The sequence below is a fragment of the Talpa occidentalis genome, unplaced genomic scaffold (genome assembly GCF_014898055.3).
Source record: "Talpa occidentalis isolate TD23 unplaced genomic scaffold, MPIMG_talOcc4v2.1 talOcc4.2, whole genome shotgun sequence".
Taxonomy (NCBI): Eukaryota; Metazoa; Chordata; class Mammalia; order Eulipotyphla; family Talpidae; genus Talpa; species Talpa occidentalis.
The window spans coordinates 52800216-52816546 of record NW_023602073.1 but is presented as its reverse complement, the minus strand read 5'-3'; the positions used below and the strand labels follow the sequence as shown (position 1 = coordinate 52816546).

Sequence of the window (16331 nt, the reverse complement as noted above, 5' to 3'; positions counted from 1 at the left end):
GTTGATGCCCTGCTCATTGCAGAGTGAGGGTGAGGAGGTGGGGAACATGGCTTGTGGTGGAGCCCAAAGCCAAAGAGGGTACCCAAGAGAGACTGCATGTGGAGCTTGTATCCATGGATCCCCAACCCATGTGCATTTGCAATGGGTTGGCCTGAGTGCAGGGGTCTTCATGCCGCATTGGTGGCTATGAAAGCCGAGTGTTGGAGTGACCGTAGACAAACCCTGAGGATTGGGGATTACCCCCTGTAAAGACCTGGAATGGACACAGTGCAGGTTTTCTATGATCCAGCAGACCAGGTAAAGGAGGAGTCAGAGTCCTCAGTGGCTTTTTGCAGGCTTTTATTGGGGTTTACCAGGCATATGGCAGGCAGGGGTGCTGGGGGGCCAGGAGGCTGGCAGTCCTCCCAGCACCTAGCAAATCCTCACTCTATCTGGGATCTCTGGCATTCTATCTGCTTCTCTACACTTAGACAAGAATGAAAAGTTGAGTGTATTTGATTCAGGTTTAATCAGCTCCTCCATCCCTACAGGTTCTACAAACAGTAGCATTAAAGCCAGTGACAAGAAAGACACTTACCAATGTTTCATTGATTTCTTCACACATTTCTATCACTGCTAAGGATGTTCAGGGCTTGAGTTCTTGGGGCAGGGCCAACCCTGAGGGAAAGAGGAAGAATGATTTCAGGGCTAGGGCTCCTGGCAAATCAAACCCTCTGTCTATACCTCCTCGAGCATTTATATACAAAAACATTAAAATTATCAAAAGTCAAACTACAAGAGTAAACATTGGGAAGATTTCACAAATGCACACTGTAGGATAAATGAGTATCAGGCTTTTCTGCCATTAGGATTAATGATGACTCCTGCAGTCTTGAATGCATGCCTGATGGCGGACACCTGGAGTAAGCAGGGTGTGGGCATGCATAGGTGGGTACACCTGGACTGAGAGACTGGGCTTATAAAGGCGACGTCGTGGGGACGCCAGAGGAACAACAGGAACAGCAGCAGAGACCATGAGAGAATGCCAAAAGCCCAGAAAGAGTGAAAACTTGTTGGGGGCCGGGCCCTTGGCATCCCTGCCTGCCATGTACCTGGTAAATCCCAATAAAAGCCTGCAAAAGCCACAGAGGACTCCAGGACTCTCCCTCCTTCACCCGTCTGCCTGTGAAGGAGGCAGAAAACCTGCACTGTGCCCTTCCTGCCCCTACACATAAGTAGCCTAAGAGGATAGAGGGTGGGTGTGTGTGAAGGAGAATGCTGTTACTGTTAAGTGTGTGGGTCTAATGCCTCAATCCTGTACAACCACTAATTGTCTAGACGACTATCTTAACTCTAGGAATTTCTACCCCCTCTTAAATGGAAATTATAGGTCAACCTACTGTTGAGTGTATTTTTTTTTCCAACTGGGTTAATTTAACATTTTACAAATAACTTAGAACAGCCAAGGACAGGAATGTGTCACTTAGTCTAACAGTGCAGTGGACATACTCTAAAGGTAACTACCCTTCCCTGCTCTAGCAGGCAAGACAGCAAAATCCTCTGCATAGGCTTGAAGTTTGTGAAATAGCTGTGCAAAAATTTCCACATGCAGGTAAAGCCAGCCTTTTTTATTCCCACTAATGAATAAGGAGGTGGATAAAGATTTATTTTTTTAGGTAATTTATACATTATATATAATGTATAATTATATATATAGAGTGTGAGCGTGTATATATATATATATATATATATATATATATATAAACTCATATAAATGTGAGTTAAATTAGCCCAGTTGGAAGAAAGGCAATGCATTGCCTGTGCAATCAACTTAGTTACAATCAGGATCCCCATCCACTGCATCCCTGCAGCTCCAGTTATCAGGTCACAGTAGTTACTGGGGTCACCTGATTGTGGAATAAAGAATAAACTATTTGTCGCTCCAATGAAGTGAAAAATTTGCTTCTGGTACCTACATTTTTTATATTTTCCCAGAAATAATTTCAATGCAAACTGTTTTCCTCTGTTAGCGAAGCATTCTAATTAGTTTGTCTTATTTTTTCCATATTTTAGCTGGAGCTATTGGACCTATAAGTGAGTTATTTTTCTCCTTCCTAATTTTGCGTGTCTTTGGCCTTCTATGGGATCTGGGATCTCTCCTCACACTAGCAGTTTCCATTTCTACAGCCCAGATATTTCCCACTAATGTTTCTTGATTGCATTTTAATCTCTTGACAGCTCCCCATGCCCAAGTCATCAGAGAAAAATGCCCTGATTATTTTTTCAGATTTATTTTATTTATATATGCATACAAGTGCTTGGGTGGAGGCCAGGGGTGGGAAGGGTGAGATGATTCACCAGAGACCTAACAGGCAGATCGACTGAAATACACTGCTGAGGGGAGCAGTGGGCAAGACAGGAGAGGTCTGCTGCTCCATGTGGGTTAGCAACCTGGCTTGGGATTGAACTTGTGCTGCAGTGGCTACCAATAACTTCACAGTGCTCAGACTTAACCCCTTGTGCCTCCAGGGAGGCCCTGCCTTAAATTTTAATGTCATTGAATTTAAGACAAGAGATTGCCAAATAATGCATAATTAAAATAAAGATCAGAAAAAAATTCTGAGTTATCATAAAAATAACCAAAACACTATTTGTAGGTGTTTTTTTAAAGTGAGGATGGAGTTACAAGAAGAACATGTAGTTCTAGGTAATGGCAAATAAAATTAAACATGATGAAAACAAAAGGAGGAAATTATGGAAAAAAAGGTAAAGGAATCAGCAGCCTCCTTGCCCCTAAAGAGTTTCAATAAATTGAGGCACCTGAGGGGTGCATGGGGAGAGGAGCAAGGGAAGAGTAGAGGAGTGGACAACCTTCAGCCCAGCTTCTCCCTGTTTCCCTCTGCCATAGATTTCTCCTTTAAGATGAACGTTGAATGACTTATCTGGTGGGAGGGTCATGAAGTTTCCATGCTGAAATTGTCTATTTACCTGCAATAATAGTTTTCCCTCTGGTGATTTGCTTCACAGGCCCTTTGAAAAGAATATTGTTAGCATGAGGATTTTGTTAATATAAAACCCACTAATTTTCCTCCTCTTTGCATTTCAGTGCAATTCTCAGCACCTATCCGTAAGTATCAAATTTATTTTTTCAGTCTGTTTCCTTTGGTTTCTGACCTACAGAGCCTTAAGGACTGATATCCCCTGTTTTTGATGCCTTGTTTTCTCAGCTCCCCCAGAACTGTTATTACACAGTTTCCAGAGAAGTTCTGCACAAAGTAGAGAAACTACAAGCCCATGGTTTAGCAAAAGAATATAGAAAAGAAAAAGACCAGTTCAGTAGCAACCATAATGCTCTGTCATGAAGGGGAGGTTTAATTTTTAAACAAGCATTAAGTCCCTAATGAAATGAGGGCAAAGGGAAAAAGAGAATTAAAAAAAAAAAAAAAAACCAGAGGCATTACAACTCAGTATGGAGTCCTTCCTGATCCTCTTAAAAGGCATCAGCCATCACTGAAAATGGGGAGGGGTGGGGGGGCCCATTCACATAGAGTCCCTGTATTGTGCAACAGGCAACAGGAAGCCCGCTCAAAGGCTATCATGCCTGATCTTCTACGGTTTGCATCTCTGAGGCCCCTTCTAGTGTTCTCCTCTGTGATGAAGTGTTGGGGAAAGGGATTTTCTTCACAGTGGTGAAGTATTCTCATCCTCTTTCCCTCTTCTCTCCTCAGCTGGAGCCACAGGACCTATAAGTAAGTTGCTGTCACACCTATAAAACATTTTAATTTTCTACAGTAATTCTGCAGAAATCCCTAGATTTCATGGTGATATTTCAAGGGTTTGGGGTCCACATTTTCTTGGCCTTTGGTTTTCTTCTGCTTAGTATTTTAGCATGTCATTAATGATGCTGTAAATGTACTGGATTCCTCTGCTAAACACAAACTATGAAGTGGAGGATGAACCCTTGTAGAAAGTTTCCAACAAATTACTAATTACACAGAACAAATTTTTGAAAACAGAGTAAGATGGGATAATGTGAAATCATGGAAAAAGGAAATAAGTTTTCATTAAGGATATTTCCAAATCTACTAAAATGGTTTAAATGGACTAAGGTGGTGACCTCTGCTCAGTAACTTTACCAATTATCCTTTCAGTGGATTTACTACATATGGAGGCCATTAGATGTATTAGATTGTCTTAGAATCCCTGCAAAAATCTCAATAACCATACAGAACAACTGCAGCCAATCCCAAGTTTATTGGTTCAAATTCTTAGTAGGAAAAGCACATATATGTGAACTATAGTCTGTAGACCCTGAAAGTACCTACTGACAACTTTTCTCATTTATTTTTAGAGCTCTCTCAAAAAACCATTGGTAAGTAACTTAAGTGTCAATTATAATGCCTCTTGGTCCTTCACAATGCTTAGCATGTCAGTCCATTTCCATCTCAATATTGGTGCTCACAGACTCCAGGATCAAGCGTTCCTGCTGCCTCATTATCCCTTCCAGAATTCTTAGAGGTCTGATTCGCCTAGATTCTGCAATAAAAAGATACTAACTCTGAAGGTGAAGCACAAAGTGGAAAAAAAGAAAAGAAAGGTGCCCTCTTGGAATAGTCCTTTGTGAGCTGGATTCCCACTTAATTTTATAATCTAGCTCTTTTTTTTTTTTTTTTTTTTTTTAATAAATTTTATTGTTATATTCCCCATACAATTGCAGCCCCCCATTCTGACCCCAATCCCTCCCTCCCGCCCCCGCCCCCCTAAAAGTGTCTCTGGTTCATAGTTTTTTGTTGATTTTGATTTTCACTTTCTTATAGTTATTTATTTTCCTGGTCCATTATTTAAGTTTTCTAGATTCCTGCTATGAGTGAGACCATCCGGTATTTTTCTTTTCTTTTTGGCTTATTTCGCTGAGCATGATCCCTTCCAGCGCCATCCATGTTGCAGCAAATTGCATGTGTTTATCTTTTTTGAATGCTGAGTAATATTCCATGGTATATATGTACCACATCTTCTTGATCCAGTCATCTATTTTTGGGCATTTGGGTTGTTTCCAAAGCTTAGCTATTGTAAACAGTGCTGCTATAAACATAGGGGTGCAGGTGTTCTTTGGAATTGATGTTTCTGTGTCCTTTGGGTAAATACCTAGGAGTGGAATTGCTGGGTCATATGGAAGCTCTATGTTTAGTAGGTCCAGAAATCTCCACACAGCTTTCCACAGTGGTTGGACCAGTTTGCACTCCCACCAACAGTGCAGAAGAGTTCCTTTTTCTCCACACCCTCGCCAACATTTGTTGTTGCTAGTTTTTTTAATATGTGCCATTCTCACTGGTGTAAGATGGTATCTCATGGTAGTTTTGATTTGCATTTCCCTGATGACAAGTGATGTTGAACATTTTTTCATATGCCTGTTGGCCATTTGCATTTCCTCTTCAGAGAAGTTTCTTTTAAGCTCTTCTGCCCATTTTTTGACTGGATTATTTTCTTTGTTGTTGTTGAGTCTCATCAGCTCTTTGCAGATTTTTGTGATCAGTCCTTTATCATTAGTGTTGGGTGCAAAAATGTTCTCCCAGTTGGTGGGGTTTCTCTTTGTTTTTGTTATTGTCTCTTTTGCTGTGCAAAAGCTCTTTAATTTGATATAGTCCCAGCTGTTTATCTTTGCCTTCACTATCACTGCTTTGGGTGATGTGTCTGTAAAGATGTCTTTGATGTGCAAATCACGTAGTGTTTTGCCTATATTTCCTTCTATATATTTTATGGTTTCAGGTCTTATGTCTAGTTCTTAATCCATTTTGAGTTGATTTTTGTGTATGGTGTGAGGTGGTGGTCAAGCTTCATTCTTTTGCATGTAGCGACCCAGTTTCCCCAGCACCATTTATTGAACAAACTTTCTTTGCTCCAATGCATAGTCTTTGCTCCTTTGTCAAAGATTAGTTGACCATAAATCTGTGGGTTTATTTCTGGATTTTCTATTCGATTCCATTGGTCTGTATGTCTGTTCTTGTTCCAATACCATGCAGTTTTGATGATTATGGCTTTGTAGTATAGTTTGAAGTCTGGGAGTCTGATGCCTCCTTTCCCTTCTTTTTTTTTCAGGAGAGCTTTGGCTATTCGGGGTTTTTGTGATTCCATATGAATTTCATCAATAATTGTTCTATTTCTTTGAAGAATGACATTGAAATTTTGATTGGAATAGCATTGAATCTGTATATTGCTTTTGGAAGGATGGCCATTTTAATAATGTTTATTCTTCCAATCCATGAGCAGGGGATATCTTTCCATTTCTTTGTGTCTTCTTCTATTTCTTTTAACAGTGTTTTATAGTTTTCTTTGTATAGGTCCTTTACCTCTTTTGTTAGATTTATTCCCAAATATTTGATTTTTTTTGTTTCAATAACAAAAGGGATGGTCTTTTTGATTTCTTCTTCTTCAGATTTATTTTTTGTGTATAGGAAGGCTACTGACTTTTGCGTGTTGATTTTGTATCCTGCCACTTTACTGAACTGATTGATGAGTTGAATTAGCTTTTCTGTGGAGTTTTTGGGGTTCTCTATGTATAATATCATATCGTCTGCAAATAGTGATAGTTTGACTTCTTCTTTTCCTATTTGGATTCCTTGGATGTCTTTCTCTTGTCTTATTGCCCTGGCTAGGACTTCCAGTATTATATTGAAAAGCAATGGTGAGAGTGGACATCCTTGTCTTGTTCCAGATCTTAATGGAATTGCTTTCAGCTTTTCACCATTGAGAATGATACTGGCTGTTGGCTTGTCATAGATGGCCTTTATGATGTTGAGGTATGTTCCTTGTATCCCAAGAACTTCAAGGGCTTTTATCATGAATGGGTGTTGCACTTTGTCGAAAGCTTTCTCAGCATCTATTGATATTATCATATGGTTTTTATATTTCTTTTTGTTGATGTGTTGGATAACGTTGATTGATTTTCGGATGTTAAACCATCCTTGTGCCCCTGGAATGAATCCAACTTGGTCGTGCTGAATTATCTTATGGATACATTGTTGGATTCTGATAGCTAAAATTTTATTGAGGATTTTTGCATCAGTGTTCATTAGGGAGATTGGCCTGTAGTTTTCCTTTTTGTGTTGTCCTTGTTCGGTTTTGGTATTAGTGTAATGTTGGCTTCATAGAACGTGTTTGGTATTGTCCCTTCCTTCTCAATTTTTTGGAAGAGTTTGTGAAGGATAGGCACTAATTCGTCTCTGAATGTTTGGTAGAATTCATTTGTAAATCCATCAGGTCCTGGGCTTTTGTTTTTGGGGAGGTTTTTGATTACCATTTCAATTTCGCTAATTGTAATTGGTCTGTTTAGGTGTTCTATTTCTTCTTTATCTAGCTTTGGGTGATTGTAGAGTTGTAGGAATTTGTCCATCTCCTCTAGATTGTTAAACTTGTTTCCATATAACTGTTCATAGTAGTTACTGATTATTCTTTTGATTTCTGCTGTGTCCGTTGTGATTTCTCCTCTTTCATTGATGATCCTGTTTATTTGTGCTTTCTCCCTTTTTTCCTTTGTGAGCCTGGCTAGGGGTTTGTCTATTTTATTGATTTTTTCAAAGAACCAGCTCTTGGTTTCATTGATCTTTTGGATTGTTTTTTTAGTTTCAATTTCATTATTTCTGCTTTGGTTTTTATTATTTCTTTTCTTCTACTGGTTTTGGGGTTTTCTTGTTGTTCTTTTTTTAGATCTTTGAGCTTCGAGATTAGGTTGTTTCTTTGCGTTCTTCTTGTTTCTTGATGTGAGCTTCTATTGCTATATATTTTCCTCTTATTACTGCTTTTGCTGCATCCCATACATTTAGGATATTGGTGTCCTCCTTGTCGTTCAATTCAAAAAATTTTTTAATTTCTTCTTTGATCTCCTCATTAGTCCAATGGTCTTCCAGTAGTGTGGTTTTTAATCTCCATGAGGTAGGAAAGTTCCTTGCCTTCTTTTTATGGTTTATTTCTAGTTTGATGCCTTCATGGTCAGAAAAGATGGTTGATATGATTTCAATCTTGGTGTATCTGTTGATGTTTGTCTTGTGCCCCAGTATGTGATCGATCCTGGAGAATGATCCGTGTGCGCTTGAGAAAAATGTGTACTCCGTTTTTTTGGGGTTTAGTGTTCTATAGATGTCTGTTAAGCCCAATTGCTCTAGGTCCTTATTTAGAGCTTTGGTTTCTTTACTTATTTTTTGTCTTGTTGATCTATCCATTGTTGATAGTGGTGTGTTGAAGTCTCCCACTACGTATGTGTTTTCTCTGATGTCTGTTTTCAGAGAGGACAACAGTTGTCTGATATATTTTGGTGCTCCTTCGTTTGGTGAGTATATGTTAATGAGTGTTATTTCTTCTTGAAGTATTGTCCCCTTGATCATAATGTAGTGACCATTGGGGTCTCTTTTTATCTTTTTGAGTTTGAAATCTGTTTTATCTGATATAAGTATAGCTGTTCCTGCTTTCTTTTTTGGTCCATTTGCTTGTAGGATTGTTTTCCATCCTTTAACTTTGAGCCTATTTTTATCTTTTGTAGCTAAATGTGTTTCCTGGAGACAGCAAAAGGTTGGGTTTTGTTTCTTAATCCAGGCTGCAACTCTGTGTCTTTTTATTGAAGAGTTTAGTCCATTTACATTTAGAGTTAATATTGATATGTTAACATCTGTATTTGCCATTGTGTTTGTCTTTCCTTTGATTTTATTTATTTATTCTTTTAATAACTTTTTTTTTTTTTGGCCTTCTTTCATTGTTATTCGTCGCTCTGAGGTTCTGGCTTTAGGACTCCTTGTAGTATTTTTTGGAGTGGGGGTTTAGTTGCAATGAAATTCCGGAGTTTCTGTTTGTCTGGGAAGGTCCATATTCTTTCTTCAAAGAGGAAGGAGAGCTTTGCGGGATAGAGTATTCTTGGTTGGCATCTGTTTTCTTGGAGTCTGTTGACTATGTCCCTCCACTCTCTCCTTGCCCGTAGTGTTTCTTCGGAGAAGTCTGATGTCAGCCTGATTGGTTTTCCTTTGAATGTTTCTGTTTCTTCCCTCTTGCCAGCTTCATTATTTTTTCCTTGTCCTGGATTCTTGGGAGCTTTACTATTATGTGTCTTGCTGTATTTTTCCTTTCGTCGTGGAAGTTTGGTGTTCTTCTTGCTTCTTGTATATCAATTTTCAGCTCCTTCTTCACATTTGGGAAGTTCTCTTCAATTATCTCTTTGAATATTTTCTCTGTTCCTACATCTCTCTCCTCTCCTTCTGGTATTCCTATAACTCTTATATTTCCTTTCCTCATGGAGTCAGATAGTTCCCGAAGTCTTTCTTCGTTCTTTTTCCTTCGTACTTCTCTTTCCTTCTCTGTTTTGGTTCTTTTTATTTCTGTGTCTTCAAGATTACTTATTCGTTCTTCCATTTCATCTATTCTGCTTTCATTGCTTTTCCCAGAATTCTTTAGTTCTTCCATTAATTCTTTGATCTCCTGCATTTCTTTTACTTCCCTCTTTAGGGACTCAATTTCTTTCTTCTGACCATTGTTTTCCCTCTCTAGGGACTCAATTGCATTCTTCTGATCGTTGATTATTTTTCCCTTATCTTTGTTTTCCTTTATGACTTCTGTCAGTTTTTTAATCACGGCAATTTTAAATTCTCTTTCTGGAAGGCTCAGAAATTCTTCCAAGTTATTGTCGTTGCAATCTGGGGGCTGGCTTTCTTTTTGTGGTGTGCTTTTTCTCTGGAGAGTTGCTAGGTTGCGTGTGGTTCTTCTCCTCCCTACTGTCTGTTTTCTAATTTGCCGTATGCGTTGGGACACTGTGTTGTTGGGACTTGCCGGCATCTTGGGTGGGCTTCTCTGTTCCCCTCTGGTTCTTCCAGGAGTCATCTGTCAGTTTCAAGCAACCTTTACTGGAGAAAGGTCCCTGTTCTAAAATGCCGATGTGGGGACACACTCCCCTGTGCGCCTGGTCTGCCCTGGCGGTGGGTTCCTGCTCCCCTCTGGGCTTGGACTGCAGGCCAGAGGGGGTCTGGCGTGGGCGAACTTCCCCCGCTCACCTCTGGCTCCTGAGGAAGCCTTCTGCAGGTAGTCTTTACTGAAGAAATGTCCCTGTTCTAAAATGGTGATGTGGGACACACTCCCTGCGCTTCTGGTCTCAGGCACACTATTCTGCGCGCCTGGTCTGCCCCGGCTGTGGGTGCTCGCTCTCCCTGTGGGCTCAGACTACTTGTTCAGAAGGGGCCCGGTGTGGGCTAACTCCCCAGCTGGCCACTAGCTCCTTCAGTAGCCTGTGCTGGGGTCAAGTCGCTAGGTGGCACCAGAGATCTCTCCTAGAGCCCTTGGGGAGCTGATTTTCCACCCCGTGGGACAGGGAGCAGAGCGGGGATGGTAGGGTACACCTCAACGGCTTTGGGGTGCTGTGTCTGCCTTGTGCCCCACCGTCGTGGGGAACCCACGCCCCTAATTTCGTGCCCCGGGTCTCAGTTCCAAAGCCCTCAGTTCCAGGATGCGGGCTGTAGCCCAGATCAGTGGCGCGGGAATGGCGCCTTTTGAATCCCGCTCCCCTGCCTGGGCGCCTTGTTCCTGCTCACTCAGGGAGGGCCTCCGCCCGGGTCTCAGTTCCAAAGCCCTCAGTTCCAGGACACGGGCTATAGCCCAGATCAGTGGCGCGGGAATGGCGCCTTTTGAATCCCGCTCCCCTGCCTGGGCGCCTTGTTCCTGCTCACTCAGGGAGGGCCTCCGCCGTCTCCCCGCAAGCCTAGGTCGCAGGCGCAGGGCCCTGGGCAGCTGCAATCCGAGCGCCGCTTTCGCGCAAGCTTACCGGGCGGCTGGGGCTGTGTGCTGGTGCTGGTCTCCTCCTGGTGGGCGGGGCTCTCTTTAATGGCGCCTGGAGCTCACCTCCGCAGCGGATCCTTCAGGGTTCGCCTCAGCTCCTGTTCACGGGGTGTGGTGGCTGAAATAGTTCCTTTCCACTCACAGTCCCGCTTGCTGTGTCCGTTTTTTCTTGTTGGGCGTTTTGGTTTGTTGTTTCCCTCGTCTCTGCCGGTCGGAGAGTGCCGCCTCTGTGGGCGGGGGAGGGGAGCAGGGTTCTGCGCTTCCCTCCCTTCTCGTCCTCTTTTATGGCAACTTTCTTCTTCGGGCAGTTTGCTGGAGTCGTCCGTTTATCTTCCGTGTCCCAGTTCTCACTGGGACCTGCCGCTTTTCCTCCCTATTAACTTTTTTTAATGGGAGATCTTACTCGCAGCGTCTCCTCGCCGCCATGTTGCTCCGCCCCCTCCTTATAATCTAGCTCTTGAAACCAATATGTAATAAACATTTAGAACACAGCTCCTAAACATCTTGCTTTCTATATAAATAATGTCCCATTATTTGATTGCCTTTTTTAAAAAATATTTATACAAGAACCAGAGTACAGGCCAGATGCACAGGAGGGTGAGAGGATTCGCCAGAGACAGAGCAGGGAACAGAACAGGCAGAAATGCTGAAATACACTGCTGAGGGGAGCAGCAGGCAAGACAGGAAAGGTCTGCCGCACCATGTGGGACCCTTCCTGGCCAGCCAGGATCAAACCGGCACTACAGAGGCTGCGGACTGCTTCACAGTGATGCGCTCAACTGCCTGTGCCAACAGGGGAGAACCATTGCCTTTATTTTGTAAAACAATCCAAATTTAATTTTTTTTCAATTATGCTCTGAAAAGTTCTCTGTAGGTTCTATTCTCCCCAACTTTTAGCAACTATTGTATTTTTCCATAGAAACATTGTATAGGTTAAGTTCAAAAATGCAACTGTGGATAATTATGTGAGAATAAATAGTTTAACACACTGTATTATAGCATTCCTAACAAAATTTAACATTTTTTAAATTATAAGACTAAATATGGGGTCTCCCTGGTGGCGCAGCGGTTGAGTGCTGGGGTGCGAAGCTGCCAGCCTCTGCAGCGCTGGTTCAATCCCCGGCTGCCAGGAGGGTCCCACATGGCACGCAGACCTCTCCTTCCACCCGCTGCTCCCCTCAGCAGTGTACTTCATCAGTCTGCCTGTTCTGCTCCCTGCTCTGGTGAATTCTCTCACCCTCCCGCACTTCTGACTGTACCCAGTGCTTGTATAAATGAATAAATAAATCTTAAAAAAAAAAAAAAAAGACTATGGTTTGAGGTCTTTATATTCATATGACAAAATGAATGTGAGTCTTATGCCTAATGGTTATCATTTGACCAAGGGGCACCCAGAAACCCCAAACTGTTAAAGAGTACACACTCTGAAAGGTATCCAGCCATCCATGCATACAGTGTACAGAGGGAGAGAAGAGATAAAAGGATATTCCTAATAAAACTCTGAAAATTATCCATCCCCTCATGGGCAAATGGCCTAGCCAAATAAGGTTGACCTAAAGCAGGTTCACTGAAGTGTAAAAGCTTGCCACAGCCTAAGGCAACTGGTAGAAAACAGCAAGAAAGGGGTTAGGCAGGTCTTAGGAGCTGGGACAAAAAGAGATACCCCATCAAGATAATGGCTGCCACTGTCAGCTTCCTCACATGTCTGTCACCCATGTGTCTCTTTCAAATGTCTCTACATGTCTCTCCTCCATGTGTCTCTTCCAAATCCCCTTGTGCTAGGGTACAAGGCAGGGCCACAGAAGCAAGATTTCTCAAGCCTGTATGAGTTTATTCATATACTAAGCGTGACTGCTTAACCCCTAATTCCCAGTTGTTCCCATGCTCAGGAAGTCCAGTTCATGACATATTGGGACTTGTAATCCAAGGTGGCAGCATGCCAGTGAGGGTGGGAATTTGGCACCATTTCACTGTCCTGCAATGCTCCTGCTCCTTTTATGGAGATACATTCTGTAACATAATCACATTTTTGAGTGATTCCTTATACCTTATAGTTTTTTTTCTCTCCATTATTTTATTGGATTTACACAACATCCCAGAGTAAATACAACTGAAAGAGGAAAGTGAAGAGAGTACAAGAAATAAAACGAAAGTGGAAAGGGAGGAAAATTGAAGAAACAAAATACAATTTGAAAATATCTGCCTAAGTGTTTACTGGCTTATAACAAGAGAACAGGTTTAAGATCAAGGGTACTTTTTGATAGACAGTCATAACAAATATTACGTTACAGTTGCAAAATCCCTAGATTTCTAACTTGTCTATAGCTTAAGCCCAGAATATGCAGAATTGGTAAAACCCCGTCTGGCTTTTCTGTACATGTTAGAGGTTTGGAATTTATGCGTCAGAGCTGGGACATTTCACATCATGAATTCCATGAAGTGAGGGGTTGTGGAAAAGAGATGCTGTTTTGGCCACTGGAAGGAAGGGTGGTCTTTTTTAGATTTAGTTAACAATGCAAACTGACATGATTTTCATGACTTCTCCTGGCACCTGCCTATCAGAACATCTATGGCAGCAGCACAACTGCCAGCAAGCCTGCATCAGCCACCCCTCTTCTGTGGAGTAATCCTCCTGGTGTTTCTTTCACTCAGGCACTTACAGAGCCATCCAGAAATTATTCTCTTTGGCTTCACATTAGCCAAGTTCATGAGCTACCCTCACTTAGAAGACCGAGAAGCTAAAATCTCTTTTAAGAACTCCATATACACAACCTGCAGGGACCACAACCTGCAGGGACAGCCCCCTGCAAAAAATGTGCCTAAACATATGGACACTTTATTCAGGGAAGCCCAGAGCTATGGCTTTTCCTAATTCAGATACAGTTATATAAATCAATGTTGCAAACTAATTTAGAAGTTTTAGAATTTTAATCAGTTCACCAGAAGATCACAGCTAGAAAATCAACTGAAGGCCAGATTCCTTAAAAACTGAAGGTTAGGTTGGCCTGTTGCCCTTAGGTCAGTCTAGCTAAAGAAAGCAAATTCCTCACTCTGTCAGTCCCCGATAAAGATGGAAGCTGTCGGAAGATTGAATTCGTGTCTCCTGCTTAATGCCTACTCCTAGATCACATCAGAAATATTTTAGTATAAGAATGCTCCCTTGAGGGCCTCCCCTGGTGGTGCAGCAGTTGAGCGCTGGGCTGGTTCGTTCCGTGGCCACCGGACGAGGGTCCCACAAAAAAAAAAAAAAAAAAATGGTCCCTTGAAAAATGGACTGTTTCTGAACTAAAAGAACAGTTTCACCTTTTTTCTAATGTCTCCTAGGTTGGCGAGGATTATAGAATATAGGATATTTCAGTATATTAAATATATGATAGTATATGCTAAATATACCTTTTGTTCCGTATTTAATATTTAAAATTACTGAATTAATTCTTCCTAATAAATAATAATCTTATTACCAATATTCTCCTTTATCTTTCAAATTCCCACCCTTAGAAATAAATTAATGAAAAGTGTATTATTCATTTGTACACTAAGAGAGCAATTTGTATTTCTTTTTAGTGCAAACTCCAGGACCTATTGGTAAGTTACCTATACAAATGTTAATGTATCACTCACATTCATAATAGATAGCATAACATATTTCTAAGAGTTGTTAAAGTGGTTTACCAACAATCTTTAGGAGAATGTTCCAAAACAAAGATGCAATAAAATGAATCTGAGGCCAGATGTAAGAAATGAGCAATAAAATTAAACAAAGGCTGAAAATGTGAAATGAAAGGGTTATGAAGGGGGAAATGTAGGGAGAAATGTAGGGAAAGGAATGAATGAAATTAAAAGTTTTCCTCAAACATCTATCAATAAGATACTAGAATAAAGTCATTGGGGGTGATTATCCTTCCAACTAAAACAGGTTTACAAGTCTCCTGGAGAAGATCTGATTCATATTACAAGGCTATAGTCCAGCAGCAGTACAATAAAAATATTTAATCATGAGGATTGGATTTAGTAATTCCTAGGGGATCATTTTTATTGCTATCCTATGGAAAATATCAATAGTACGTGTGTTTTTCATGCCCAACAAGCACAATAATTTAAGTTTGTTTCTATTTGTAGTGCAATATACTGGACCCAGTAGTAGTAAGTGCCTTATCTATTTTTTTTCCTTTGGTGTTCTTTCATCTTCTACAGTTTCTACAGTGTCTGTTCTGAATTCTAAATATATTTATTGCTGTAAGAACAGTGGTTTCAGACATGATTTCATTCTTTTCCACTTTCCACTGCTGCAAATTTTCCACTTTTTTTTAAAATAAAACTAGTAGGAAATCCCCCCAGTAACAGTCATAATAACCTCCATAATAGTATAGAAATTTCTAAAATAACAGATAAAATAACAAAGGTAGTTTTCTAGTTCAGAAGTGTTTTGTAATTTATATAGAGCTTATTCAATGATTATAGAATAAAACTCCCATGGAGTTTGCTATCATATGAAGATATTTTAGAAAAAAAAAATCTCAAAATGTGGAAAGTAGTTGCCACACAATTTTATTATGACCACAAAAACAAGATGCTGCCTGACCCAGATGCTGGTTCTAAATATGCTTCTCGTTGTAAAGTAATACGACCCAGCATTTATCTATCTATTCCCCTAAATCATCAGCCTCTCTAAGCACTCTTGATTTTTCACCAAGACCCACAGCCTTTAAACTTCTCACAATTCTTTTTTTTTTAAAGATTTATTTATTTATTTTACACAAGAACTGGTGTACAGACCAGATTTGCGGGAGGATGAGAGGATTCACCAGAGACAGAGCGGGGAACAGAACAGGCAAACTGACAAAATATACTGCTGAGGAGAGCAGCAGGTGCGACAGGAGAGGTCTGCGTGCCATGTGGGACCCTCACCTGCAGGCCGGGATCGAACCGGCGCTGAAGAGGCTGCAGACAGCTTCATAGCATGGCACTCAACCACCTGTACCACGAGGGGAGACCCAAAGTTCTCACAATTCTTATAGGAAAAAAATCATAAGCCAGCTCATCTCAGAGTTTCTCACTATTGCCTGAGGAAAGGCCTCATGTGGTCCAAAGACCCATAATAGCCACCCTGTGACTGAGATCTGTGGGAATGGCATTCCCTTTCCAGTCTTTTCTCCCCTGCTTAACTCCTCTCCCTTAGAGTAAACACTTAAAATATATATTGATATATAAATGAAAAGTACATTGCTACATTTATTCCATCCTTGTTTCCCTCTAAACTAAACTGGAAAAAGGTAAAAAATATATTATTTTTTAACTAACAAAATTGGGTGACTCCAAATGGGACTAATAAATAAAAAGAGTGGGAGGAAAACTTCAAATTTAATAAAATGACAGGGAGAAAGTGAAGTTAGTGAAAGTGAAAATGACAGAAGAACAAGGTGAAGGCATTATGAACCCTTGGAGGGTTCAAGCACTTACCCTCCCTGAAGGAACAGGAAGGATGAATGAAGCCACCATAGGGCCATTTTTCTATCCCAGACCAGACTTCAGGGTGCAAAGTACAA

The 16331-nt window shown here is 41.0% G+C and overlaps 1 protein-coding gene across 1 annotated transcript in view; it reads left to right on the top strand.

The window, feature by feature from the left end:
• TSBP1 (testis expressed basic protein 1) overlaps nucleotides 1–16331 on the top strand; it is an 81580-nt gene that overhangs the window by 32980 nt on the left and 32269 nt on the right. Inside the window, 6 exon segments of the mRNA XM_054698705.1 lie at nucleotides 2053–2073; nucleotides 3086–3106; nucleotides 3708–3728; nucleotides 4331–4351; nucleotides 14350–14370; nucleotides 14905–14928. Coding sequence (XP_054554680.1) covers nucleotides 2053–2073; nucleotides 3086–3106; nucleotides 3708–3728; nucleotides 4331–4351; nucleotides 14350–14370; nucleotides 14905–14928 — 129 coding nt within the window.